Below are 27,974 nucleotides of genomic sequence, written 5' to 3'. Positions count from 1 at the left end.
TTTTAGTAAGAGCTGTCTGCCATAAAAAATACACAAGTGAAAGAACATGATTCAGACAAATTGTTTCAACGAGCACTGATTTTCCCCACAAATCAGAGTGAGTGGGCTATTCTTCTGCAAAATTATCAGTATCCAGCTACCATTGGTCACTTTGCCACTTAAGGGAGGAGGTGTCTGGGAATCAGGGCATATTGGAGGAGACATTACAGGGGGGTTTTTTTGCCTGTCGTGTTAGAGCTCCCTGCAAATATTCCACACATCTAAGGTAACACATGACATTTGCAACCAGTTTGTACAAAAACACAACTACTAAGTGCTGGGTTCCCCCATCATGATCCTTTTTCTTAAGTATTTTATAATCTACCTGCTATATTAACCACATACTACTAATAGTCACCTATTGAGATCTACCATTTACTATCAAAGACAACTCAAGGGGAACAGAGCGTCGGGATCTTCAGAAAAAAATCACGGAGGGGAGGGGAGGGGTGGTGTTTGGAGAGGAGAGGCTCGGAGAGGAGAGGAAAAAAGGAGACAGTTGCTCCCAAGGTCATTCCCCCACCACAGTACTCCAGAACCCCCCTGCTTTCAGTGATCAAGAACCAAAAATCAGAGAAGGAGGAAGGAGTCTGCAAGTTCAAGTAAATCTTCAATGGCCACTGGCTGCCATCTAGCCAAGCAGGAAGTACACTCTTCTATTTTAAACCACAGAATGCAGCACTGAGAGCACAGTTTATAAAAAGCACCTTCTGAGAAATTACTCTTATGCAATTTTACCATAAAAATTACCTTGCTAAGTCATTATTTTTAGCGATTAAACATTACTCATAAGCAGATGTTATTCTATGGGCTCTTCTGAGTAGCAGTTTTTCTTACACAGTTCAGAAGGATCACTTTGCTGAAGTTAACAGCTACAGCACAGAGCTGGAAAGCGTATTTTGATTACCAGCAATTAAGGCACATTTGTGAATTTCAAGCATTCTGAAGAGCACTTAAAAGGTTGCTGCTAGCCATTAAGTCAACATTAGCAATCACAAGAAAATTCTATTAGTTTACCATGCTATAGCATACTATTGATATAAGGTGGGGTTTGGACTTTGAGTGAAATTAGTCTTCAGAAGAGAAAAGGCCATGTTGAACATAAATTACACATTTCAACATGAGTAGCTTCAAAGATGAGGAGGTTCCTCTCAGAACACTTGGTGCTAGAAAATGTAACTCTGAACCTTTTTAAATTTTTATTATTATTCCATTCCAGCTGGGAATACATAAACACACATACAACCACTCAGGGAAGTCCAAAATCCCATACAGTATTTATGCAAATTTCTGATGGACAGTTCCAGTGCTCCTTCCCTTTCCTAAGATTGCTTATATATCCTTTCACCCCTCCTCCCACTTAGCCACCTAGCTTGTAGTGTCCAACCACAAAACAAAATTTTGTTTCTGTCATTTAAAAAACTCTCAGGTGTGCAGTATAGACTGGAATGACTTTCAAAGTACATATTACTCCCCCATCTTACAGACAATTCACCTCATGTTTTCTGAAAAGCAAGTAAGCTGACAGTATCAAGGCTATCTAATCTTGCCATTCCTGAGTCTTGAATAAAGTGTACCTCTATAGCTTTTGACAAAGCATTCCAAATCCATCCTTTTGACTTCCCAATACCGTCCCAAAGTCGACTGTCAACTGGTTTAAGTTGACATCATTAACTTTACAGCACCAACGTGACTCAACATACACCACTATAATTTTGAGTAGCCAATTTGTGACATACTGTAATATGGTTGAAGTACCTTTATACAGCAACTTTCCCACAAATCCATGTGTTTTGTGTCTGCCAGCCTAGACCTATCAAGCAGACTGCAGTTGGATAACGGGGTTCTCTGAGAAAAACTGCAAGCAGTTATCCCAGAACACAGTCGATACCACCAGAAAAACACGCTAAGAAATTTGTGCAAGAACATAAGACTATGCTTCCTGGGAAGTGGGAAAGGGAAAAGACAAATACATGAACCATAATAAAAACTAAAAATAATTCCTCAGTTACAGGTATATATATGTCTAGAACCTATAATTCCAAGCTGCTTTACAGCATATGTCAGATTCAGGCAGACATAATTCTGCTTTGCTTTTTGGATGAGATGTTTCTATCAAGGGCTGGACTTGATGCTCTCGGAGGTCCCTTCCAACCCAGTTGATTCTATGAGTCTATGATTATCTTCTTAGCGTATTTTCAAAGCATATTGTCAAAAATCAGAATTGGACCCAAGAAGCAGGTAAGCAGCTGCTCAAAAGCACGTATGTAACACAGTTTCCAAAGCATTCAAAACCTGCAAGCCAAGCATTACCAAGATCACAGTAAGAACATGTAGCAAAAGCTGTTAGAGATCAGGTCTTTATAAAATAACTGAGAACTATAGCGCTTACTATTCATGTTTGTTGTAAACTCAAAACGTTTTGAGTTTCGTAGAGCAGCATACAGCACTTTAGGTGTTACACAAGGAACTGAAGATTATAGTAAGCCTCTCAATAAAAGTATAAAATAATGTAAACTTAATGGTATGCTTAAAATATATATGCCATTTCTATGGTTACTTTCTCCTTGAGGGCATTTATGTAAGCACTTTCTGTACTTAATATCTGAAACTTGGTTAGCCACCTAATATTACATTGTCATCCATTACTGCTGAGAACATTCAAAAATATCTTCTACTTAATTTAATAAAAATAGCATGTAAGTGTGGGCTAACAAAATAGCCCATGTATCTTGGAAGAAGTAATTTGCATTACAAACAGAGCTGCAGAAGGTGCCCCTTGTCATGTTCCGGGTTTGCTGTGATAATCACTGCTGCAGCAGCCAGCCACCCAGAAACACACACTGAAAGCAAGGCCATGAGATCTGATACCCTAATCTGAGAAAAGATTTACTGAAGTATGTTTTCTTTAAAGTTTCATTTTCTGTGAACTCTAACTTGAAACTACTGCAAAATTTGTGCTTTAATTGTGAAAGAAAACAGTCCTGCAGTTTTCCAAATATGCAGGTACATCTATGATACTCTGTGCTGTTTTATATATGCATATAAAACAGAACAGTTGAATTTTTTAAGTAAAACAGAATTAAGTGACAGTTTTGAAGGCACACAAAAGATGGAGACTGAATTCCCTTCAAATCTGACTTCTCTCAAGCTCCCTTGGGAACCTACCATTTATTTGAAATTTAATGAAATGTTTTAATAACTGTAAAGAGTAATCTTAGCTTCTCTGTAATTGCTTAAGAAAATGAATGCTGCAGCAATCTCTGAACGTAGTTATCGTACGCACTGTATTATCCCTAATTTATAAATTGCCATTTATTAAATGATTGAAAATTATCATCTTTGCACGTGTTCAATTATGACTAAACTATAGGCTGAAGAAAAACCATGAGAAGAAGCCATGTTTGGATTATTTGCATTTTTCAGATTTGGATGGGGGGGATATTGGGGGGGAATCTCAGAAATAATGAGCCAGGTTCACTCTTGACATAACCTGTATGGGCGAACAGTGTAATTTTAGTAGAATATTTGCTCTACGATTCCCATAGCAACCTTAATTCTCCCTGCCTGGGTATCTGGAATCCAGGATGACTCAATCCTTTGAATACAAAATCAAGTGCACAAAATAAGGTGTAGTTTAGGAAGGTGTAACTTATATGCACTTTTAGTGTCCTCAAACATATTGTAAATGCAAGGTAAAGGCTTAGAGATCACAAAATAATTCAGCTCATGTTCATGTGATAATAACTACTGGTTTGTAGTATTAGAACAATTTACATTTCCTCATCCCTAAAGTGAGACAGTTAATGCTATTTACTGAATAATTTTTATAAGCACATGCACAGTTAGTACTCTGGGAGGTACTAGACTGACACTGTCAGAGATTTAGACATCCCATTTACTCCTCAAGGAGACAAGTTTCTATTGATCTTAGCAGTACTAACTTGAGGTAGAATAAACAGACATAAGAGATGAGATATCTATAGACAAGTCAAACAGCCTCCAAACAAAATGCCACAGAAGGCACCAAATAACTGCATCTGTTCTACGTGCTCTCAATTCTCTTTTTGTCTATAAGGAGACAAAGAATAGGCAATCACCCAAACATTGCTGTACAGCCAGGAGAACATTTCTCTATGCTGCACAAGGATCACATGTTTCTAGAACTGGGGCCAAGACCAATTCAGAAGAAAGTGCAATGGTGCCCTTTTCAGACCTCATGTTAGGCTTGAAACTGGCTTTTACTGTTACAGGTCTAATGGCCCTAAACAAATTATAATGGCTCCTGTTAAAATACAGCTGGGAACAACCCTTTTTGTATCAGCCAGCTCAGCTACAACTAAGCTGTTAAACATATCCATAACATAAATTTATATTACAGTACTCCTTGACTAGAAAAGTGTGTCTAAACACAGTTAAATAGTACTAGCTGTCATATAACCTACACTAGCATGTCCTATGCCAAATAAATCTCACCTCCTGAATTAAGGTTTAAGGTCTTATTCACTTTCCATTGACTTCAATGAACACAGAACTGACCCAAAGGTTTCCTGCTGTCATTTCTTCACTACTGCTAGCCAAGAAGAAATTACTGCTTTCTGAGAAACAGTTGGGTTTGGTTTGAGTTTTTTGCAAGCACTTTCATATTATCTGTTGTAGATAATTAAAATTAAATGTCGGTGAGTTTGCAAACAAACAAACATGCCATACAATATGTATAAAGTATAGACATAGTGTTATTAAGTAACATATCTCATTTTCTGACCAGCATCCACCTATAGTTATAGACTACTTATTTTGTATATGATACGATACACTTGATGAAAGACGATCAATAGGATGAGCCCTTACCTGTAATTTATTATGTATAGTGGGGGGTGGGAGGAAGATATTTTACAAACAACTCCAAGAAAAAATTGAAAGCTATAACTAACAAAGGTTACTCCTCTGTGTTCTTTCCCCTCCCTTTCCAAAATTGCCACTCACTATACCACCATATTATTTTTCCAAATGAACAGAAAACAGGACAATCCAATTTCAGAATTGAAACAGTATGAACACTTTCTGCAGTACCTATTAAAGATGAAATGCCTTGGTCAGTCCAACTGAGAAACCTATGTAGAATGTATTTACTACACTAGTTTTGAAGTGCAGGAAGACTCTAGTTAAAAGAGCCAACCAAAAACTGCCACAAACATCACAAAGCCACCTTTTATACTGAAACATGTCTGGAAAGAAAAATGGTCATGATTTTAGGTAACTAGTTCTAAATCTGACTAGCAAAGGCACAGCAGCACTGACTTCAGGAGTGCTACTGCAGATACAGTCCATGGTTATCACTCTCCCCTTGATAAAGTACCTAGATTACTAGGCCAGAAAGACTGAAGTTAGCACAGTTTAGCAGTCCATGTTACATCCACCCCTTAGGTGAACATGATGAAACCATTTTCATCTCCCAAAGGCATATATTTGATTTATTACTCATGCAGGCCTGAAGGTCACTTTTGTCACAAAGCTAGCTCTCCTCTTCCTACACTCCAAAATCAAGGTGAGAACTGCCAGTGAAAGCAATGATCTACTATACAGTACTTTTCCCTACTTACACAGAAATAGTTATACACAAAATTAGACACATCCTTTCAAAAACAATTATTAGCAGGATTTTTTAAATGTTCTTTGTGCATACTTCACACTGTTTATGCATGATGTCCTGTTCAAGGAGCTGAATCAACTTTTTTCATGTGCCCTTATTGCACAACCTTGCAGAACCTCAACGCTATGCCAAACATCTAGACCTACAGTGTTCTTTTCCCTAGAACTTACACTAGATTGACCTTATCCACTGACATGAAATAAAAAGCAAAACTTGATTTTTTCAAAGCTGAAAAGTAAAATCTGGCATAGATCAAAAATCATCAGGATTTCTCCTGGTACCAGTTTAAACACTGACTACAAAGCTTTAACACCAAAATACAGCTTAGTGTATGTGTTTGCGTGTTCACATATGTGAAAGTCCCACAAGTTGAATGTCTCTGCATCTCCTTTTTCATCTACAATGCTGCCTGTGCAGTGCTATAATTCTTCAACAGAACAAACAGTTCTCCACAGACAACAGCCTTTTCTGCTAACAGTAGCTAACCACAGTATCTAATTTTGCTATCCAAATATTACAGTGACCTGAAGACATTCACTTCTCGCTTGAAAAATCCTCAGTGTTTTAGAATCATCTCCTTCTCCTAGTAACCACATAAAATTGGACACTTGCAGCCCACACAAAATTGCCGGTGAACCTCACTGCAGGAAGCCCTAAGTGCAGGTCCTAGATTTTCCTATACTGTAAGGCAGGAAGCAAAGAACTATCACCTGGTTGCCTAATTCGTGCAGGAATCAAATGGTAACCATATTTATACATGGAAAAGACATGCAAGAAGTAGTAGGACTGTCAAGTTCTGGAACTACCCCACTGTCACATAAAATGGGATTTCAAAAGGATCAGAAATTCCTTCACTGACTTTTTAACATTGTGAGAAGAAATATTTCTCTGGACTTCTTTTAGTTAACTCCATTTAATTTCTCTAGACTTCTGTAAATACTTAACATAAGTTGCTAAAAAATCTTCACACACTGCAATTCCTGGTTTTTTAACAACAATGGTAACACTGGCAGAGATCATACAATAGTCATACTAACATCCTCAGCGAAAACAAACACCATACCAAGATGAAGTGTGCCACTATTATTTAGTTCAGTAACAGTTAAAATTTAATATGAAGTATGGTGTGGAAGCTTGGCTTAATGTTCCAGTTAATTTTAACCGCCTACAGTAAAGAAATCTGCAAGCGTACCACTTATAAATTTCTGAGAGGATAATAATATGCATAGTTTAAAAAACAGAATTCAATTTTAAGACCACAGAGACTTAGGTTACTATAAAATCACCTACTAAAAAATTAGTTGAAAGCACTGCTAATTTATGGTCCAAATAAAGAGGTAGAATCTTTAATAATTCTGCATAAAGGGCAACATGTAGCAGATCAGCTCTCCTAAAATTAATGTACAATGAAATTTAGTTTTGATTTAACATTCCATATATCACTATGGACCAGACTTTTAAAATCACGTTAATATAAGCAAAAATCTGATTTAAGAGAACAATATTATTTTAAACAGCAAAGAATTTACATTATGATGAAAAGTAATGCTCCTGAGATCATTTACAATTCAACACCATACAAAAGTAGCTTGAATATTAAAACACACATTTTTACAGCAGTCAAAAGTTCCATATTTATGCTTAATTTTACCTTACCAAAATGTTGAAAAAAGGTAAAATTCTAATTTCACAACAGAAACACTTATTACATGTGTCATTTTGCAGCCCCACACAGTTGCTTTTACTACATCTATATACTTCTGCATGACAGTTTGGTGCTAAATGGACATTTTTGCTACAATTTGTTTTATACTAAAATTCTCTATGCCGGTAAGAGTAAAATTAAATCAGTCAGAACAAATCACAGAAAGAAACAACGTGTTGTTTATTCTTACCATGAAAGGAAAAGAGGGGAAAAAGAATAATCAAGTATTACCAAACATCATTACATTATATAAAATATAGTATACTTTGTCCTATTAGCAACATGGAGATACACTTCACTTTTTTCCAAATAATATGGTCAAATCATGGAAGTCCAGAATTGAGTAGCAATTTCAAGCTCAACACTTTCTCAGGAACATTGTCCAAGCTAGTGAAGACCACATGTCCCAAGTGAAGGATGCCTCTTTTGCAGCACTCGTTTTTCACAGATTTCATATATAATATAGTAGCATTACCATAACATTGTTTTGAAATTCAAAACACACATGCTTCCTCTGATTTTCCAGAAGTGTATCAACTCTTCCCATTGATTTGACTACTGTATTTTACGAGGTGTAAATTAGTTAACATAGTCCTATTTATAGTACCATAAAAGAAAGTTTATTTGCATGTCAAAGCTTTAATGACTTCATTCTATCAGGGGAATACTAACACTGATCTATAATCCTTCTGCAGTCTCTTCCCTTCATCCAAATCATACCAAACAACTTTCAAATAAAAAGCAAAGACTTGGGTGTTGAGGAAGGGATTAACTCTACCTTATTGTACTTCTGGTTCCTATTTCTCCTCACTTCAGATTAAAAAATAGGACTTGAACAGATTTCAGTGCACTTTAAGTGAAGGACTGTGGACCCACCTCTTTATTGATAAATTTAACACACGAGAGTAGCTCTAAGAGTCACCAATTGACTCATATAAGGAACATGAATATTCCCTGAAAACACAGGTAGCACATACCCAAGTCTATTGATTCCCTCCAGAAAAAGGGGGAGAAGGAAATGCACAGAGCATGCCATTGAAATAAAATCTGCTTCCTTAATCTGGAAAAATTGCACTTATTCCTTCACAAGATGGAAATAACATCAAGCAGTCAAGCAGCCACTTTTTACACGAGACTGGAAAAGAGGGCATAAGGTCTGATTTTTACACTGTTATTCTCTTCTTTAAGAAGTAGCACACTGAAAAAAAAATATCCAATACACAAAAAGGTAAACATATTGCCTTATAAAATTTTCTTATGCATCGTTTATCTTAGTACCATTTTCCATTCCCTGAAAAGCACTCATTTCTTTTCACCTTCAACCACTGCAACATCTTCAATGCCTAAGATTTTTTTTTTTATTGCAGCCCTCCAACAGGAACTGGTGCTGCAGGTGAAGTATCACTCATATCAAGGAGAGCACAATAATTACCTTCCATCATTACAGTTTAAAGTCCTGTAATATTTATGTTTTTGGAATGACATCCCATTGCAATACACTGCAAACAAATGAGTCAGCAACGCGCAAGCATTTTCTGCAGGGATGATACCTGGCCACTTATTCATTGTTTTACTATAGGTTAGTATTTAATTCTTCCAAGTGTAGTTCTTTGCAAATGATTTTTTCCCTTCCCAACTTACTATGATCAGCACATATATTAACACTCTTTTCAATTCCCTTCAGCCTTGCACAGCTTCATTTGACAAATCTGCAACAGCTCCCACTGTTTATTTTATTAATGGGTTTAAGGTGCACTCTGAATACAGCCTGAGAGCAAATACACTTAGTATGCTAGAAACAAGTTGAGGAGATGACTGGTAGACAAAGACAGGATACTTTCATTCTAAACAAAGAGAGGTGTATTTTTTATAATGGAAAGAAAATGTGGGTGACATTCAGACAATGAGCTCTTCACTTTTAGTGTTAACCAAAATAAAAACAAGCATTCTTCATCAGGATGCGCGATTTAAGTCTTCATTGTGAGCACACACCAAGAATTTATTCAAATTCTTAACATGAAAGACAGACAAAAAAATAATAAGGAATGAAAGATGAAAGTGAGTTCTGTGAAAATCTAGCATACTATTTAAGCTTAAAACTCTGTACTATTTTTGTTTTCTGGAAGGTAGACTTAAATTGGTATACAAGTTATACTTCTTAAACACTGGTAAACAGGTTTTGAAATAAATATGCTTTCTTGTTTGGTTTTCACGCATTTGATACAGACAAAGCATTCTTCCATCACAAGACCAGCAATATAAACTTGATAACAAAGGTAAGACTACAGCCATATAGGAACAAACTGCTGAGTCTGGGGAGCTATGCATTCGTTCACATGCATTCATCAGACCTAAAGTACTTTTTTCCAGTTATATTTAAAGGCCTCAGGGCCCGCTTTCCAATCTGAAAGGTTTTGCTGCACGCAGCTTCAAAGAGGTGTTCCTTCAGTAGTGCAACATTACTGCAAAGTCTGGGAGCTGTAGCCAATCTACTTCATTTTTTAAGCATGTGTGCATACTAATTTTAACATCAGCATAAAAAAAGTCTGGATACACCTGACCTGAAGCTGAACCAGAACTAAAGACCACCTCTTACTGAGAGAAGGGATCAAAACAATGCAGTCAAACAAAGTAGGAAACAAAGAGAATCGTTGACTTGTCAGACTCCGTTTCTTACTCTAAAGCAAAGTAAACACTTCGGAGTTATAGCAGAACAGCAGATTTTTCTCTCTTACCTCTCTGACTTCATTGAGTTGACCGGATCGCTGGCTCTTTGCTCTTCGAGCGGCTGCGGGTGATTTGTGATGTGTGATGGTTACAACGGTTGGCCCACTTTGACTCATGTGTTTCTGGCCACTGGGAGATGCAGAATTAACTGTCCCAGGTGGCAGCAGAGATGAGCTTCTACTTCGTGACGATGAAATGTTCTAGAACAAGCAATGGGATGGTGATATTACCAACCTTTACACAAGCAATAATGTACAATTCAGGCTACAGATCTGTGTTGTTCTACTTTCCTCACAAACCTAATCTGGAGGTGTAACTGCTTTATTCTTTCTGAACCATCTGCATTGCTCAGCAGAGATGCTCTTGGAAACATTAGAGCTATTGCCTCTGTTTCTTGGCTTGCCTGAAATTGGCCTTTGCAAAAATCTTCACAGATTCTTACATAATAACACTCTGCTAAGTTCTTACAATCGTACTTTTTAGGAAAACTTAGGAAGGATTTTGCAGGCAGTAATAACAATGCCAGCACAGATATTTTTTATGAAACCACTGACCTACAATTCACCAAACTGGTGTGAATAGCAAAGAAGAAAAAAGGCTTTCACCTGATGAACACCTGAAACAGCGTAATATTTCCTGGTTTTAACATCAGAGGTGCAATTTTGGCAAGGTACAACAATTAAACATTAACATTTTAAACAAAAAGTAGCCTAAAAACATCAACACATTTTGGAGTAAGTTTGGGATAAACCCTATTTACAAAAAAGGTCAGAAATAAATCTCCAACAGTATCTGTAGTATGAATACTTTTAACACACAACCTACAAAAATCAGTCAGAACATTCAGACCTTTTTTTGTTATCTAACTGTCTGTCAGTGTTGCTATCTCAGTTTGTTCTCTGCAGACCTCAAACACAAGTTTTCTGGGAGGTCTGTGGGACAGTAACTCTCAATCAAGCGCAGATGGGCACTAGAGTACCATGGGACATCATATATAAAAGTGCAATATAAAAGAGTTCTTCCCTTCTTTTTGAACTGCTGATTGCATCTGTAAAGTTAAAACTCAATCAGAGTAACTTTTATCTCATGAAACACAAATCAGTTTAGACGGTGACATTTAGTAGCACTTTAAGACAGTGAAGTAAATATAAAGCCTCATGGGTGAAACACAGTTTCACCTCTCCTACAAACCCTGCACGGGTAATGATGGTAGCCTACAACATTGCTAAGCCAGCTACCATCAACATGAGGTCTGCTGGTAAGTGCACAAAAGTATTCCTTGGGTACAAATCTCTCTTCTTATCCCTTACGGGTCAATTTTCACAATTCGGTGGTAATTCCATTAAAAGACTTTAAATCTAAGGTGGACAGGTGCCAACCAATACTGGAATTAAAGTCAGGCCTCATGTTACCTCTACACTGACTGTAAAGGACAAGGTAGATTATCTGGCACTGCCAAGGAGGGAGAAAAATAAATTACACAATCTCTCTGCCACCCTCACACAAAACTAGACTTTAGACTTTCTGAGGTATCTGAAGGTTTAAAAAAAAGGCTTATCACATTGCCATTGTGCAAAGAGTTGCTAATCTCACAGAAAAAATTATTATTCCATTGGTCTGGACTTAAAATTTTACAAACACTTCCAAGAAATGACGGTCTGACTTTTTTTGAAATTAATATATTCTTTGCTACCATGGCCAATAAGATTATAATAATAAGCATCTGTTCAAAAATTATCTGTCCTGGCTGATAAATTACAATTGCATTAAACTGGATTTGATGCTAAGGCAAAAAAGCAGCACAGGCTGTAATTTGTCAGAAAGGCACAGAAGGTTGCCAGGTTTGTAATTCATCTTCCATTTGAAAGAGCATCGCTTAGACATAACTACAATTAAAATAAAAGGCAGAGGAAAAGGTATTTGGGAGAAACAATGGGATATGGGAAACTGGGTGTGATTGAATTTCCTTTTTTAATACAAGTTTCACAGAAAAAGGGTACTCCTAGTATATAATAGCAGAATATACTTTACTGATGTTTGGTTTTTAAACTGACTACCATCAGAATACTTCTAAACTATGTTTAGGGTGTAGAGGAAGAACAACATAACTTCATATTTTTCATCATAAAATCAACTTCTCTTCCAGATTAATAAAAAGTTATTTTGTTTTTAAGATTAAATCTTTTGAGAATCACTGACATTCTAGTATCATGCAATCACAATATTAAAAATACATGGCTGCTACTTTCATATAGCTAAACAGATCGTAAAACTCTGATAAACAGCAGCAATGTGAAACAGTGAGTTTAGTCATTAGTTTTGCTTAAAAGAAAACAATATTCTGTGAGAAGTGAAGTTTTATTATGTTTTGATTTTCTTGGGGGAGACTTTTAGATCTGCAGGTAACACAAAAGTAACACAAAACTAATACAGAAAAATCCAGGTACTGCTTCTGCTTAAATACAAAATCAGGAAAGAATTCTAAGAAAGAGTCAGCTTTCAAAAAAAAGCAGCTGCCAAAACAATCTCATTTAACATGCACACTCCGAGATATATGTTCACAAATTGAAATGCACGTGTATTCTAAAGTCAATATCTATATCAATGATATTATTTGGCAATGCAATGCTATTTTTCCTCAAGACAGTGTTTCAAACTGCAGTGAACTATCTGCAGCTGACCCATGGATCACAACAGACACCTTGACTGCAGCTCATGCCACACATTTTCTCCCATGCCAAATAACATGATATGCCTTTTGCCAAACCCCACTTAGGTTTGGGAGTCATAAATTTGATAGTGAACTATTCATACAAAAGCTGCTAGCTAGCTGCAATTTTTTTAACCAGTTTTGTATCACAAGTAAGTAGCGAACACATCTCCAAAAAATAGATATGCTTATCATTTTAGGAGTCTCTTAATCCCCATTACCTTTTTTTTCCATACAAAATTTTCCCTAGTTCATATCACAACTCACTGGGCTACATCATCAACACTCATAAACTATGACTAGAGGCAGAATAAACAGTCTGTGGGACCACAGTGCATTGAAGATGGCTCTTCATGAAGTTTTGCAAAGGCATGTGGCAGCCCACAGGAACTCTTGGTAGACAGTCATTTAGGGCATGGAGTTTGGGGATCGGTGAATCAGGAGAGAATAATCAGAAAAAACAGTGCATGGGTAGTGGGTGGTGCTTAAGAAGGCTGCCTCTTCACGTACACTAGGTAAACTCAAATCTCTACATACGTAAGTACATAGCCTAGCAAGGGCTGACCATATCCCACTGTCTGGTGTACCTGACACTCAGCTCCATACCTTGCCCTACAATAGAGCTACGGGATCTCCAGGGAGAGGACATCACCAGTGAACCTCTCCTGGAGTCCTCTTCTGCTCTCAGTTCAAGACAGCTATCAATCCTATGCAGTTCATCCAGTCAGGAAGATTGGCAATCCTGAATTAGCACATACAGCCACATTCTGTGCCAAGTACCAGAGTCAAATACATTGGTCTGTGATCAGCTCCCACAGGTCTGTAAGCAAGTTTTCCTCACCTCTTCGTTTTCCGTCCCTTTATACCCCTCACCCATCTAGTGACCTGACATTGCCAACCAACATGCCAGAAAATTCCACCAGCCCACAACACAAATCCTCTGTCACCTAATTTGGGATTATTCTCTAGAGGACATCTATAACACACAAACCTTAAATGAGCTCAGCACCAGAACCACTGGCTACCCATGAAACTACCTCTAGGCAAGGCCCCACAATAACTACAAAAATTTCCAACTTACAAAAGCAGTCACACACAAAGTGCAGGTGAATGTCTGCAGAAGGCAGTTTTTACAACCATTCTAAACCTTTTGGACTCCCCTCCTGCACTGCCACAGAGAACAGGAGCAGAGCACTGTGCCTGCTCAGTCCAAGGAGATGGGGGCGGCATCCAATTCCTTCTGACAGCTTCTTCCTGTCATTGTCAGAAGAGGACTCTCCAGGAACTGCACACTCAGCCCCTTAGGCAGTTTTGAATTTTTACAGCACACTGTCAACACCTATGTCCCAGCCAAATACTTGACTCGTCTTTTGCAGAATTTTTTCAGATTAGACACATGGAATGACAAGCATCCCTTCTGCACTGACACACAGCTGCGCAAAAATCAAAATTCCCATTTTTGTTATAATGTTAAAACTTATGTGAAGTTTTTCACTGCTAAAACCACTCTAATTACACATCATACTACAACAGTCATCAAAGTCACTCTCGCAGGAAATCAAAGCAATGACAGTAACTGATGGATCTTTATTCCTAATCCCCTGCTCTTCCCCCTAGAGCTGCTTGTATGACTGATCTGTCTCTCCAATCATGATCACATATAATTTTCTTTGGTCTCACTGCTTTCTGGCTCCCAAACAAATAAATAAAAAGATAGCAAAAAGTCTGATGAAAGGAAGACATAAGCTCTTCAAAAATTAGTAATGCATGGTTCCAATAATGAGTCAAGAAATCCACAGGTTGAAGCATCCCAAAAGGATTACAAATATTCTTCCCTAAGGCTACACTTTACTATTGCTCTAACAGTTTGCCTGCTAATAAAATGAAACCAATAAAAGAATAATAAAAAAGCTAATAAAAGATTAATTTGTAACTTGTGTTCATCTTGGTTTTATGACCTAAAGCTAAAGTATGCTTAGCTAATACAGATTTGGGTTAAGATTTTTATTTTAGTAGACTGTCCATCCCTCAGATAAAAAAAGTAGAAAATGAAGGCTTCCACTACGATATCAAAAATCCTAACAATTAAAATAATGTAGTTGTAGAACAGTAAGTTCCAACTGTACTGTTTTCATGACTCATTCTCCCTAGAGACTGCCCTTCTTGTTCACAAAGAAGCTGAAGTGTTTTTCACCATTTACCAGAAGCAAACAATTTTGTTTATTTTGGAAAGTAAATGCAATGTTCCAGAGATCAATAAAATCATTTCTGAAGTGAACTGTCATATCTGTTTATAGTTGATAATCATCATTTTCACAGGCACTGTGCCACAGATGTTTTCCTCAGAATAATAAATACTGAAATGACATTCCTTTACTCCTCCGCATATACACAGCACAGAACCAATCCCTGCATGCAGCTTTAGAGCTATGAGAAGTCACATGCTATCAAAAAGTAATTACAATTTTGAGACACCACCATTCAGTACTTTAATTCCCATCTACTTCTTTTCCAATGCATCCTAAGTAAACAAACACTGATAAAAGACAAATATGGACAGAGTTCTCTTTCATTTACATTGTAATCATTCACAAATATTAAAATGCAAATGACTGAATCTACATAACATCCAAACTTCAGCACTGCAAAGGGACCAGTTTATGATATGTTTTGCACATTTCTGTCAAGCATCATCTATGGTACTAACTTTTCTGACTGAATGTTCTTGTGCTTCATCATCTTCAGTAAGGCAATCTCTTTTTAAGCAAGAGACTGTGGTAATAATTCCATCATAAAATCTTTTCTTCATCAAGAATAATTTAAGCAAGCTCATGTTCAGTCCTAAATAGATTTTCTTCCATTTCTGTAAAAGGATTTAAGAAGCAGAGAGCTGTGAGCAACTCTTACCTTCATGCAGCTTCCAAAGGGGGGAAAAAAAGACCTCAAATACACACCTATCTACAGACAAGCACTGCTTCCTTCTCAGCCTCACTACTGCAAGAATTTCAAAGCATGCTTTAATTAGAAGTGCCATTCTTTAGTTGACTTCTATAGGTCAGTGATGAGAAGAGGAAGCAGACAAGCATACCAACAGAGAGAAGAGTGAAGCTCAAAAGAAAAAAGAGGTTTGATGTGCATGGAAGAACCAAATAACACTCTCAAAGACTTGAAATTTTCACTAATGTAGCTTTATGAAAACAGTTATCATGCAAATGTTAAAAATACCCAGTCAATAATCCACTTAGAAACATAAAAGTATATCTGTGGTCATTCATTAATAAGGCAAGAAGAAACCCAATAAAAACCAAAGATCTATGATAACCATTCTTCCAGCTGTTGGGAAAAATTACAAATCTGCCTCATAAGGATTTTATAAAAATGTTAACCTCAAACGCTGAGGCACTACTGCAGGTGCTGTTCCACATTACAGCTAAACTGCTACCACAGTTGGCACTGAAAGGGGCAGGTTTGGACTTTTTACTCCACCATTTTTCCATGCTGGCCCTGAGGCCCTTTGGACCTCATGTAGAGCCACTGCAGGGAGTTAAACCAGTAGAGAACCAGAGATGGAGACACACATTCCCCAGTGAGTTGGTCAGAGAGCTAAGTCCTTTTTAGTAGGATGCCATTTTTTCTGTTTGTGATGCCCAAATTAACACAGAAACATAACAAAACCCACACAAAGGGTGGCAGCAGAAGGAAGGGAATTGGACTGCAATTTACAGCTGCAGGGAATGAGCAAATGTGTCCAGCTTAAAAATGAATTCACACCATCCAATTTCTAACAGCTAGCTCACTGTGCAGCTCCAAATCAGAAGCTGGAAAAAGGGAGAGTCTTATCTCCTTATTCTAGCACAGATATAAGCTGAAAATTACCACCTGAGCACAATTTAAGACAGAAGCTACTTCTCAAGATAAAGGCTTCTGTTACCTGTCACGTTCCTGATACATACACACTGAGTTATAAAAGGGTATTATGCAAATCCAGTAACTGATCCACACGTTGGAATTAAGAGCTGGTATAAAAACCTGTGTGTTTGTTTTTAGTGGTGCTTTTACAGCCACCATCATTATACAGTCAAGAAAAAAGAGGTATAAAACAGAAGAACTAACAAGCTTGTGACAATTTATGGATACAAAATTATTCTTGGATTATGCATAAGCCTACTCCTTGAAAGCATTTTACATTGCTGAATTCAAATTTGACTAATGCTTTAATTAAAACTTGTACAAAACATTCACTTCGAATAGTCTAAAAAAACCCAGCAATCCTACCCAGACATACAAGATTTCTTCCAATAAAGTGTGATTTGGCACTTGTGGAGGTTGAGCAATCTGTAATTAAGTGAAATGAGACTTGTATGGGAATACCAAGAACATTAAGACTATCTGACAACATGGGAATTATTTGCCAGAGAAGACAATCCTTTTACTGCTTTTTTACCATTAAGATGTAAAATTTATTTAAAACAAAGTCACAGACTTGGCTTGTGTTACATGCACTTGTTAGCTGTATAGCTCACCTTTGGACCATTCATTAGGATGCAACTAAATTTAGTCATTAGTATATAACCTTTTCTTTCCTTTTTTTTTTTTAATCACTTCTCTGTTTAATTTCCTCCACCACTCCAGTCCCCAGCTGAAGCTTTAACGACAGCAAGGACAGCAAGTCATTAGGTAGCATTTTGAGGCAGGCAGTAGCTCTGAAAAAGAAAGGAAACTACTGCTGATATAGATCCAGTGCAGGAAGAAGGAATGCTCTTCTGTGAATATTTTGCAGGAACAGTGATAGCTTCAGTTTTGAAAAACATCCTCCAAATCATCACATTTTCCTATGAATTTCCATCCATTAATATTTAATCAAGATTTTAAAAATGTGTTCTCTCTCCCGGATGAAAGACTTGATGCTAAGAGTAGCTTCTCTGGCATTCCTGGGAACCTTCCCACTGCTTGCCTGGTTATCCCATGGTTTTTTCACACTTAAACTGTATCACACTTGCATAAAATAAAACATACCCCTCACTGCATATTTTCACTTCCCATTCCATCTCCTTCTCAAGTGTATGACTCCTAAAGAACCTCTAGAAATTTCTGCCTCAGTCTTCCTGTGAAAAAGGTGAGTTTAAGTTGTAGAAGAAACTGGGAGCAAACACTCAGTCTCCAACTTTCCAGATGCTGTTCCCAGCAGAGACAGAGCTTGGATTCTGTTCAAACTCCAGAAGCCTAAAACACACAAGTATCTACCTGCCTGTTCATGACAGCACCATGAGAGACTGAATTTGCAGTTACCACTTACTATAGCCCTCGAGGTATGGGGAGAGGGAGGAGTAAGGAGATCCAGCCCTGCTGTCAGTAGAATCACAACATTCCTATCAATGGTAGAGCTATTTTAACAAAATCCAAAAATGCAGAATTTTTGTTAAGTCCTCAGTTATGCAAAAGGAAGTCAAACATGTACCCTTCTCCTTGTCATTACAGACCTTTTGATGTAATTCCAGTCCCTAAACCCAACACAAAAGAAACAGTAAGGTGGCTAAAAATAGCAGAATACTAGTTTAGGTAAATTTAAACTATTTTAAAGAGCATGTTTCCACCTCCATGCTAATAATCATCATGCTAAAGTACCTTCATCTATAAGATAGAGAAAGAAAAAAAAAAAATCAACGAAGAAATGAAGCTGTTCTTGCTTCTCTTACCTCCTACTAGGCAGTGGTTTTGAAGTAAGAAACTTTGAGGAAAATAAAAAAATTAATTAAAAAAAAAAAAGAAGTAATAGAAATGCATTTTTTTCTAGTTTCTGGAGTCTCTGTGAAGTACTGTTCCCTTGTAACCAATATGTGATCTCCCAACCCTAATAATTGTAGCATTAATGCTTTTTATTCCTTGCTTTTATTTTATAGGGAAAAGCAGTAAGAAGTTTTAAGACTTACTAATAGACGAAATCTAAGTTAGCACTATATGCAATGCTAAAGCCAGGGAAAATATATCCCTCAGTCAATACTCTAATGCTGAGAAAACAGGAGGGGGAAAATGAAAAAAGTATACTGAAAAAGAGATAAATCTTATCAAAAGAAAGGTTCCTAGGAACAGGTAAGCACAATGTTCCTTCAAGTACAGTCCACTTCTGGACTAAGAAGTGGAGAGATGAGTGGTCTTGCCTGAAGTGCATAAATTCCCAACATTTCATTTTCTGGACTGTTATGTTTAAAGATACAGAAAATATAAATTTTCTGTATGCTCTGTGGCTTAACAGAAAATAGAGTGCTTCACTAACAAACATTTCAAGTGAAAAGTGACCTAGTCTGATTTTAGATGTAGATTTGCAACACAGAACTAAGGAAAATATTTTAGTTTTCTTCAATATTTCTATTTTATACTCAGCAGATTCAAGCCAATTAAAATGTATCTATACCAAACACATCCGTCAACCAAAATGCATCTACACTCCAGGTTCCGAGGCCAAGTTTCTCTAACTCATCAGTCGTCTAAGAAAAATGCAAGAACCCTCTTTCTGCTGTCTAAAATAATCTTTCATTTCGTTCCTCAGTTACATATGTCCACCACCCCTCAGTCAAGGAAATCCTTTTATTTTCTTGGACAATGAGCCTATGAACCAGAAAAAAAAACCCACAGCAGTTGTAGGTCACTATGCAAGAGTACAAGAAGTAGTCCAGAGATGCTCCCCATTATAAGCCCTTCCTGTTTCTAGAAGTTGTGCCTTAGATCTTCTGCGACAGATGTTGTCTTCAGATTTAATAGTCTCCCGCTCATTCAGTCAAGACTCTCAAAAAACATTTTGCCTTTCAAATGCTTTTCAAATCTATATATATTTTTGGCATCCAAAGCATCCCAAAATAGTCTCCAGTTTTCATTCACCTCCTTTTATTTTGATCCTTTTTTTCAGCTCCTTTTCTTTGAGGCTCCCCATATTGACATTATTATTAACAGCTAGGAAATACTTCCTATTCAGCCACTGCAGAGCACTTACTAACACTGTACTTCCCTGATTTGCCCTTTCCCTTCCCATCATCAGAAGAAAAAAGAGTACAATGAAGTCAAAATTCATCACAGAGTTCATTCTGTACAGAAGAATAATAAATGTGATGAAAAGTACTTTCCCCCACTACAACTTTCCATTTCAGAAATGGAAGGGGACTGATAAAAGTATTCATGACAAGTATTTGACAGAGTTGGAACAGTCTAAGTATTATCCCTTTTGTTCCCTGTTCATTTCCTGATAATTTCTAAAATTCTATTTGCTTCTATTACTAATTGTTACTTATTTTCACTGTTATGACACCAAGATTTTTCTCTTGACATACTAATTTAGAACACATCAAAATATGCAGATACTACTACTGTAGGAGCTCAACATGGACAGGTAGTATGAAAAATTTAGAATATAAATTATTACTAAGTGCAACAGTTTTTACCTAAGGAGGAGAAATGATCCAAACTTCACTTACACATAAATCAGCTTCAACTCAATTACTGCCATCCTAGAATGAGACTGTGCTGTTAAAATAGACACCTCTACAGAATTATTTTTCAGGAGCGGGCAAAAGGATAAAAACAAACCCAGTATTAAGAAATATTACAGAAATTAATAGAGAGTAGAAGAATCAGTATGTCATTACACAAGTCTCCGATATCATATATACTGAACAGCACTTCTACTACCTCACCACAGTACACTGCAGATGCTAAACATTTAAATGGGTTCAAGAAGTGACCAAGAGAACTTATTGAGGAATAATTCATTGATGGCAACTGAGCACAAACAGTTACCATCTCTATCTAGCACAGGACCTGCAAATCAACAGCAACTGTAAGAGTATCCCAAACAAGTAGAGTTGCATCTTTCTGAGTAACTGGGCCACATCTATATAAAAACCATATTGAATTGCTATGCATAAGAATTTTAAAAGTACTGAAATACTCAAGGTATTTAAGTCTCCTTTGAAAAGGGTTTTACTTATACCACATTTACTTCCTGACAGGTCCACATCACTCCAAAGAAACAACAAAAGGTTGACTTTACTTCGCTCACTTCAATAAATGGCAGTCTCCTCAAAATACTATTCATCTTCTCAAAGTCCAGCTTTCAAAGATATTCAGGATCATAACTTTGACTGCAGCTAACATAACACTGATATTCTCAGCATCTTGGAACAGGAAGAAATCCTTTCAGCTTGCTGTTATATGCATTTTTCTTTTAAATACAGAAAACAATTAGTCATGAGAAAAGCAATCTTTTTCATTCTTGTAATATCAACAGAAATGGTTAAAGGACTGAGAGCAGGAATTTTTGTGTGTGAGACTTCATATTAACACCAAAACCATCATCATATGATGATCTCTTTCAGATTTAGTAAAGAAGACAAAGACTGATAGCTGCTAACATCTATTTAAAGTTCCAATAATAAAAGTCACTAAACCTTATAAAATAAAATAAAACTAATACTACTTAACATTTTTAAATACTAATCAGGACATCACATAGCTATTTATTAATAAACTGTTTATCCAGCCACTGAATTAACCATCCCTTCATTACTTTCTCATAAATAGGACAATGTTTATTTATTTGGGTTGCCCAACTAACTTGTCTGCTCCATTTAGTGACAAATGACAACCTGCTTTTATTCAAAACCCTCTAAATATCATTCCACTAACTACCACAGCCAGTCTATCATCCAGATCATGCTATTCTTCACCTACACCACTTAAAACGCAATAGTTACTTCTTCCACTCAATTATTTACCTTAGAATTACCTTCCTTGTGATGTTTGGCACAGGATCGAAGCTGAGTTATCCAGTATTGTTTCTCCTTTGCATCAGCAGCTAAAATAGAAACAAGGAAATGCAGGGGATCACACAAAAATCAATACCCTCTTTTAGCACAAGGGATGACGGAGCAGGGCAGAGGGGGGAAAGATTATTTACTGATTAGAATGCAGTATAAATTCTAACTTAGGCTACTTAACTATGCTCAGGTGTTTCAGTACAAGACACAGAAGCCTGAACTGAGGAGGCTGTGGCCAGATGGAAGAGATGAACTTACAAATCTTCTTCACAGTTATCTCCTCCAAGTGTTAGTAAAAGCAGAACTACCTCTAGATGACTTTTTTGTTTTAGATTTTTCATCCACTTTTGTTTTAATTGTCTCTTTTTGTGAAGAACAAGGGCCACACCACAGTATTTAAATCAGTAAAAGCTCTACACTCAGGCTGTCAACCAGCTACCAGATAAGCTACCAGTTCCCCAGAAACTCAAGTACTTCTCTTTTAATAGAGTTCAATTAAATCTCTCTCAAAACCCGTGTCACTCACATGCAACTTAAAGACACAAGAACAAAAATCACAATTTCCCCCTTACATCTTTAAAAGACAACTTTAAAAATTATTAAGTTTGTCTGCAGTTTATATCAGGTGGTTTCCGTGTACTATTAGTAAGTCTTTTTAGGAGAGATATTTGGTTTTGTCTTAAACAAACCACTACTATAGTAATCCTGATTAAGAAAGGCAATACAGGCTTCGTAATTTCAGTAAATATTTTCTCTTACTTCCTCTGCTATTAAGTATCTCAATAATTATTGACTTAGCATAGAAACTATTTACTAATTTGAATCAAATTCATAGACCTCATTAAATTAAAAGCAGCACATTGCAAGCATTTAATAATCTCAAGGGTTTGGAAAAGCATGATATTGAAACAAGTGCTCATACTTTCTAGCTATGCAAATTCAACACATTTTAACAGATATTCTCCCTGGTTGTTCCTGTGTCTCAGTTCTATGTATAAAGTGGCAACACACTGTACCACAGAGGACTCCTGCATGCTCAGTCCTACTCGACAACTGATAAACTGCGGTCAGAATAAAACTAAGAATACTTTTGTTACACTGTATTACATGTCACTTTTTTTTTTTAATAACAGTTTTTTATAAATTCGTTTGATATAAAAGTATCATGATCAATTAACCACACTGAAAACATCTGAACACTGCCTTTTTTTTTTTTTTTTTTAGTATTCCAAAGTAACTCCTATATACCTATATATTGTCTTTCCTATATTTAGGAGAAAGGGAAGAGAAAATTTTGTTACAGGTGCATTCAATTACTCCAAGATTGACAAGAACATAACATCTTAACAGCCTCCCACTAGCATTTTTCCCTTCTCTGACCTATCATCAGATTTATTATTGCACATTATCTGCAGGATGGTAGCAGAGGAGAACAATACTAGAAATTAAATGTTATGCCGTGGACAGCAATGAAAGCAGCTTTTTCTTCCTTTGCAAGCGAGTAAGACATACCATTCAGAATGCCACAGCAACAGATTACAGATTCCATGAGGTATCTTCCAGCCCTGAAAGCCTACACACTGTAAAATCATAGGCACTTAACTCCAGATTACTCTTCCACATGATATAGTGCATAACCACTACTGTCTGACAGCACAGGGAAGTAAAAGAGAAAGGAGATATGAGAAAAGAGATGCAGAAGCAGGAAAGGGAGAGAGGAACAACTCAGCTGGCACCTCTAAGCAGCACTGTACCTTTTAACTTATACATCTCTCCATTAGCAGAGTAGACCACCAGCATGTGTGGCACTTCATCACTGGGTGATATTATAGCTCCAGCTAAAGACAAGGCTCCTCTTGGCTTCTGGTTTTTACTTTGTTCATTCACGAAATACTGCAGAATCCCCGTCTCAAAGTCCAGCACAAAGTACCTGTTGAAATAAATTACAGTCATATAGTATTTCTGCTGAAGTTTTTCATGTATTTACTCAAAAAAGAACACAGATTGATCTTAAATCAAGATCATTAATAAACAAATGAAGTTAAACTAATTTTTGTAATAACTCCATTTTATAAGGTGCTGTTATTTTGATCATTAGGCTTGATTTTTCAGGGGCATGTGATCTATTCTTTTATTCATAACCCAAACCATTTCAAAATAAACCAATTTCCAGGACTGCAAGATCATACAAACAAAAAATAAACTAACTGAATTGCTCAAGTGCAGTAAATGAAAGCAAAGATATTTCAAACTTAAGTGTGTCAGTCTCAAGAGTTGGAAATGTACCTTTTTTTTTCCCCACAACTAAACCTATTTTTCACAACAACACAGATCTTAAATTCCATTTCCCTGTGGAAATCATCTATGCTATTACACAGAACAATTATTTAACACTTTAACTCTTTGCCAAAAGGGGAGGGAGAATAACCACCTGGCTCAAATGAAGGAGCTACCGACCCTCAACAGACTAGAGTGAAGATTACAGGAATGCAGATTATCCCCTCAGCTTCTTCTAAAAAAACACCCCAACAACCTGGCTAATACCACTAACATGGGCATTTTTAACACATACTATTTCTACTGTTCCTCCAGATGAGATTAGCACAGATCATATGAATTTGCGTACAGTATTTCAGAAACTGATTATTCAGACTTCTGTAGCTTTGTACATCCCAAATTTACTCAGGTTACTGCTTTCTTTTGAAAGTGGCATTTTGTCTTAGCCCTTTCACAATACCCCCAATATGCAGAACACCTCTAACCTTTCCCATCACAGAATATTTCCAGGATTGTCTTCACAGCCAACTGAAGTTATGGGTGATGATCTGCCCATCTCTTTAGTCAAGGTAAATAAGCCTGGACATGATGCAAGGAAACCTTACCTAAGATTGACAGAGCTTCAGACATTTTGCTTGGGCAACCTTCCTTTGCCATAGTTATGCATAACTCTCTACTGCCACCACCTTCATATCAGAACAAAGATCAAACTCTCTTCAAATTATTACAGATTAACAACCCTGTCCCAAAGGATTTTAAGCTAGCACATCACTACATCACTCATTTCTGCCCTGACTCCATCTCCCATCTCTCTGCATCCCTTCCCTCATGAAACAAATGGAAAGCCTCACTCTTGTAATCACGAAGCACATCCCTCCATTTCACAGGATATCCTCACCACAAAAAAAGGACTAGGGGAATGGCAGGTTCAGTGCCAACCACCACCATATTTCCAATAGCACTGTTAAAAATAAGGATGCCCTAAATTGCCAAAATTTCAGATTACCTTATTGACTTATATTGCACCACTCCATAACCTTCCTATTTTGTTTGACTTTTAAATGATTCTACATTACTACTCACCCACCTATAAAGCATTTTTTATCTTCAGTTTGCTTAGTAGGGAAAAATAGATTCACTTAACTGCAGGGGAAAACAGCAGATTTGGAAAATGTACAACAAAAAAAAAAGTCAAACTTGCACATTTCACAGTAAATTTTAATTTTGCTCATTTTCAGTTTTTCTTGTCCATTTCAAAAATATCTGTTACATTCTCAGGAGAAAAAGAAGAGCACTAGACAGAAACAATGCCATGCCCCTGAGAAAATTATATAGTAGCTTGACCCTAAGCTAGTGTTTCTCTGGGTTCAGTAAACAAGTCTAGACTTTATATACAGAAATGTCCATTCTGAGCCTGTGCCATCCTCATTATAATTTCATTGTCCTTCTATTGTTCAGGTACAAATAATTTATTTCAGCCTTCATTATTTGGCCATTTTTTATTGATTACTACCTTGAAAATCACCATTGTAGTTACTGAACTACAGCTTTACAATCAACAGAAGGAGGAAAAACAGTTAAAGAAAAAAAAAAGAAAGAAAAAGAGAGGCAAGAAAAATAGTCTTTCCTTCTCCTATCAAGATCAAAGGATTTAGGGAAAAATGTTCCTCTGAGTCTATTAGAACAGAACCTATTAAGTTACATAAACACCACGAGCACTTCAGCTCAGAAATCTTTGCATGTGAGACCAGCAAAGCACTCCCAGAGTGACTGTAAGCTCCACAAAGATGGGCTTTGCACTGCCATAAAGCTACCCCAGGGAAGGAAACCAGCCATTTGAGTACAGAATATACCTTTACCAGCATAATGACAACTGAGAGTAGCGACTTCTGCAAATTCCTAAAGGCAGAGATAGCATCCTTCCACATCCTCGTTATCACAGCTGGAGCAGCAGTGTTACCTGGACCTTCTAGCCAACCACAACCTATTTTGTGTACAGTCTCAAAAAAACCGGAACATTATCACTGGCTTTGTACCTCAGGTTTTCAGTATTTGTGATGATGTCTCAGATGCCTGTAAAAGCATTCAATATTTTCAACAGAAATCAAGCAGTAATCTTAAGAAAGAAAAAAAGTAACCAGTTCACACAGGCCTTCACATCACCCTCAGCAAGTATCCTGCCTTCTTTCTTATCCCAGAAGAACCAGGAACTTTTCACAGGCATCTTGGCCATGACACTGTTCACATCACACAGAATCAAGTATTTCCTTTTCAAGGGTTATGGTTTGATGTGCAATTCCCCTCTTTACCTTTCACACAGCGGTATCACAGAAAAAGACAGACAGGAACAAACTGCACAGGCAACTAGAGCCTCACAAGAGAAGCAGAGGGATAATGCACTTTGAAAAACTGTTAACAGGATAGAAAAGGCCAGGAGAAGAAATAAGGAATTAAATGTCAAAGCAAGCAGCGTAGGGCTTTGTACAAAGGAGATGGGGAGGGAGAACATAAAGGTATAGAAAAAACAGAAGCTGCTTTCAAAAACATCTTCTAGCATCACAGACCAAATGATGACCCAGTTCATACCACCACAAAACCACAGAAGAAACGGAGACCAGATTCTTTCATTAAATGAGGATAGAAAAGCATTATACATATAAAGCAGAAAAGAAAAGCATAGTACATGTCACCTCTTAGAAGTGCTGTGTAACTGTATCAAAAAGACAGGGATGTCTTTTAACTTCAGTTCTAAAAGTCATTTGTTCTGCCTATCAGGGAAATAACAGCACTAGCCTCTCTACAACTGATTCATCTTGCCACCTGCATTTCTCTACTGGCCTTGCTCACACCTTTGCCTATGATGTCGTATTTCTGTAATTAAATTACAGATGAACAGTAATGAAAACTAACATACTCCTTAGAGAACAGTCAGGCAGGAAGTAGCAGAGTTATGTACTAAACACACAAAGAATGAGTGTTAAACAGATATTATGAAATAACTGTTACTGACAGACACTTTCAAAAGACAGCTAAATTTTTCTGTTATTCCAAAATTGGAATAACATCTTTTTTTTTTAATTAATAGTCATTAAAAGACTCCATCTAAAGGTAAGCTAGAAAATTACCACTTTAACACATTTTTAGCAGTTTTAACTGCATAAACACAAGTCAAAGTAGACAAGTAAAATTATAGGAAAGAAAAAGCAGGCTATTTCACAAAGGAAAAGGCAATGAATTTCTCACTTTAAATTCAAATCTGTTCAGAGACTAGAGGCTTCCCACTCCTCTGGCCCAGCTTCCCTCAAGCTCCTAGGATTCACCAGGGTACTCCCACTCTGCCATTCCTAACAAATGTAGATGCATTACCAGCTGATATCAATTACAAGAGAAAACACTCACCACACTCAGCAAACTACAAGTCTGACATTACCAGAACTGTTACGTTTTAAGTCACTTGTGAGTTTGTCAATGTGGCCTGATGATACTTCATTTCTCTTTTACTTCCCATATTTCAAAATCAGTGCCTTCTCTGAATAAATCCTGTCTTATAAATTCTGCAACTGTTTTAATTAAATGCTCATTGTGTTTCACTATCCCCTTTATCCATTCCCTCATTCATTCACAGCCATTTCAAATTTAAAAAAAAAAATGTCAAGCAGAACTAACACGACATATTAGGAAGTGCATCTATGTTGCCTTCTGAATTCATAAAAAGGAAGGGTCAAACACAGCACCAATAAGCTATTTCAACTGGATTTGCATTCACTGATAAGAGCATTTATTATAGTAATAAATATAACATTTTCATATAATTATATAGCAGTCTAATAATTTATTATTAGTTCCCTCTTCAAGAAGACTTTAAGAAAAATGCTGGTAGTATAGCAGAGATGAAAGTGATCTACCATTAGAGCCTGTCAACAAAGAACAGCAGCTATGCAGATGTTCCATGAAAAAATCAGACATTTTGACATCACAAAATACACAAAGATATCAGAAGCACATGAACATTTCCTATGTAATTTACTCACCTCACTGGATTTAAGAATTTTCATT

The 27,974-nt window shown here is 36.8% G+C and overlaps 1 protein-coding gene across 1 annotated transcript in view; it reads right to left on the bottom strand.

The window, feature by feature from the left end:
- The window catches only part of OSBPL10 (oxysterol binding protein like 10), a 109,031-nt gene that overhangs the window by 58,064 nt on the left and 22,993 nt on the right, over positions 1-27,974 (bottom strand). The window contains exons 3-5 of the mRNA XM_018075127.2: positions 23,396-23,571; positions 21,600-21,679; positions 10,133-10,324 (exon numbers count right to left, since the gene is read on the bottom strand). Of these exons, the coding sequence (XP_017930616.1) occupies positions 10,133-10,324; positions 21,600-21,679; positions 23,396-23,571 (448 nt within the window). The remainder of the gene's footprint in view (positions 1-10,132; positions 10,325-21,599; positions 21,680-23,395; positions 23,572-27,974) is intronic.

This window comes from Manacus vitellinus, unplaced genomic scaffold (assembly GCF_001715985.3).
Source record: "Manacus vitellinus isolate BGI_N305 unplaced genomic scaffold, ASM171598v3 scaffold_3_pilon, whole genome shotgun sequence".
Classification (NCBI taxonomy): Eukaryota; Metazoa; Chordata; class Aves; order Passeriformes; family Pipridae; genus Manacus; species Manacus vitellinus.
The sequence above is the reverse complement of the archived record's forward strand: the minus strand, read 5'-3'. Positions and strand labels throughout refer to the sequence as shown.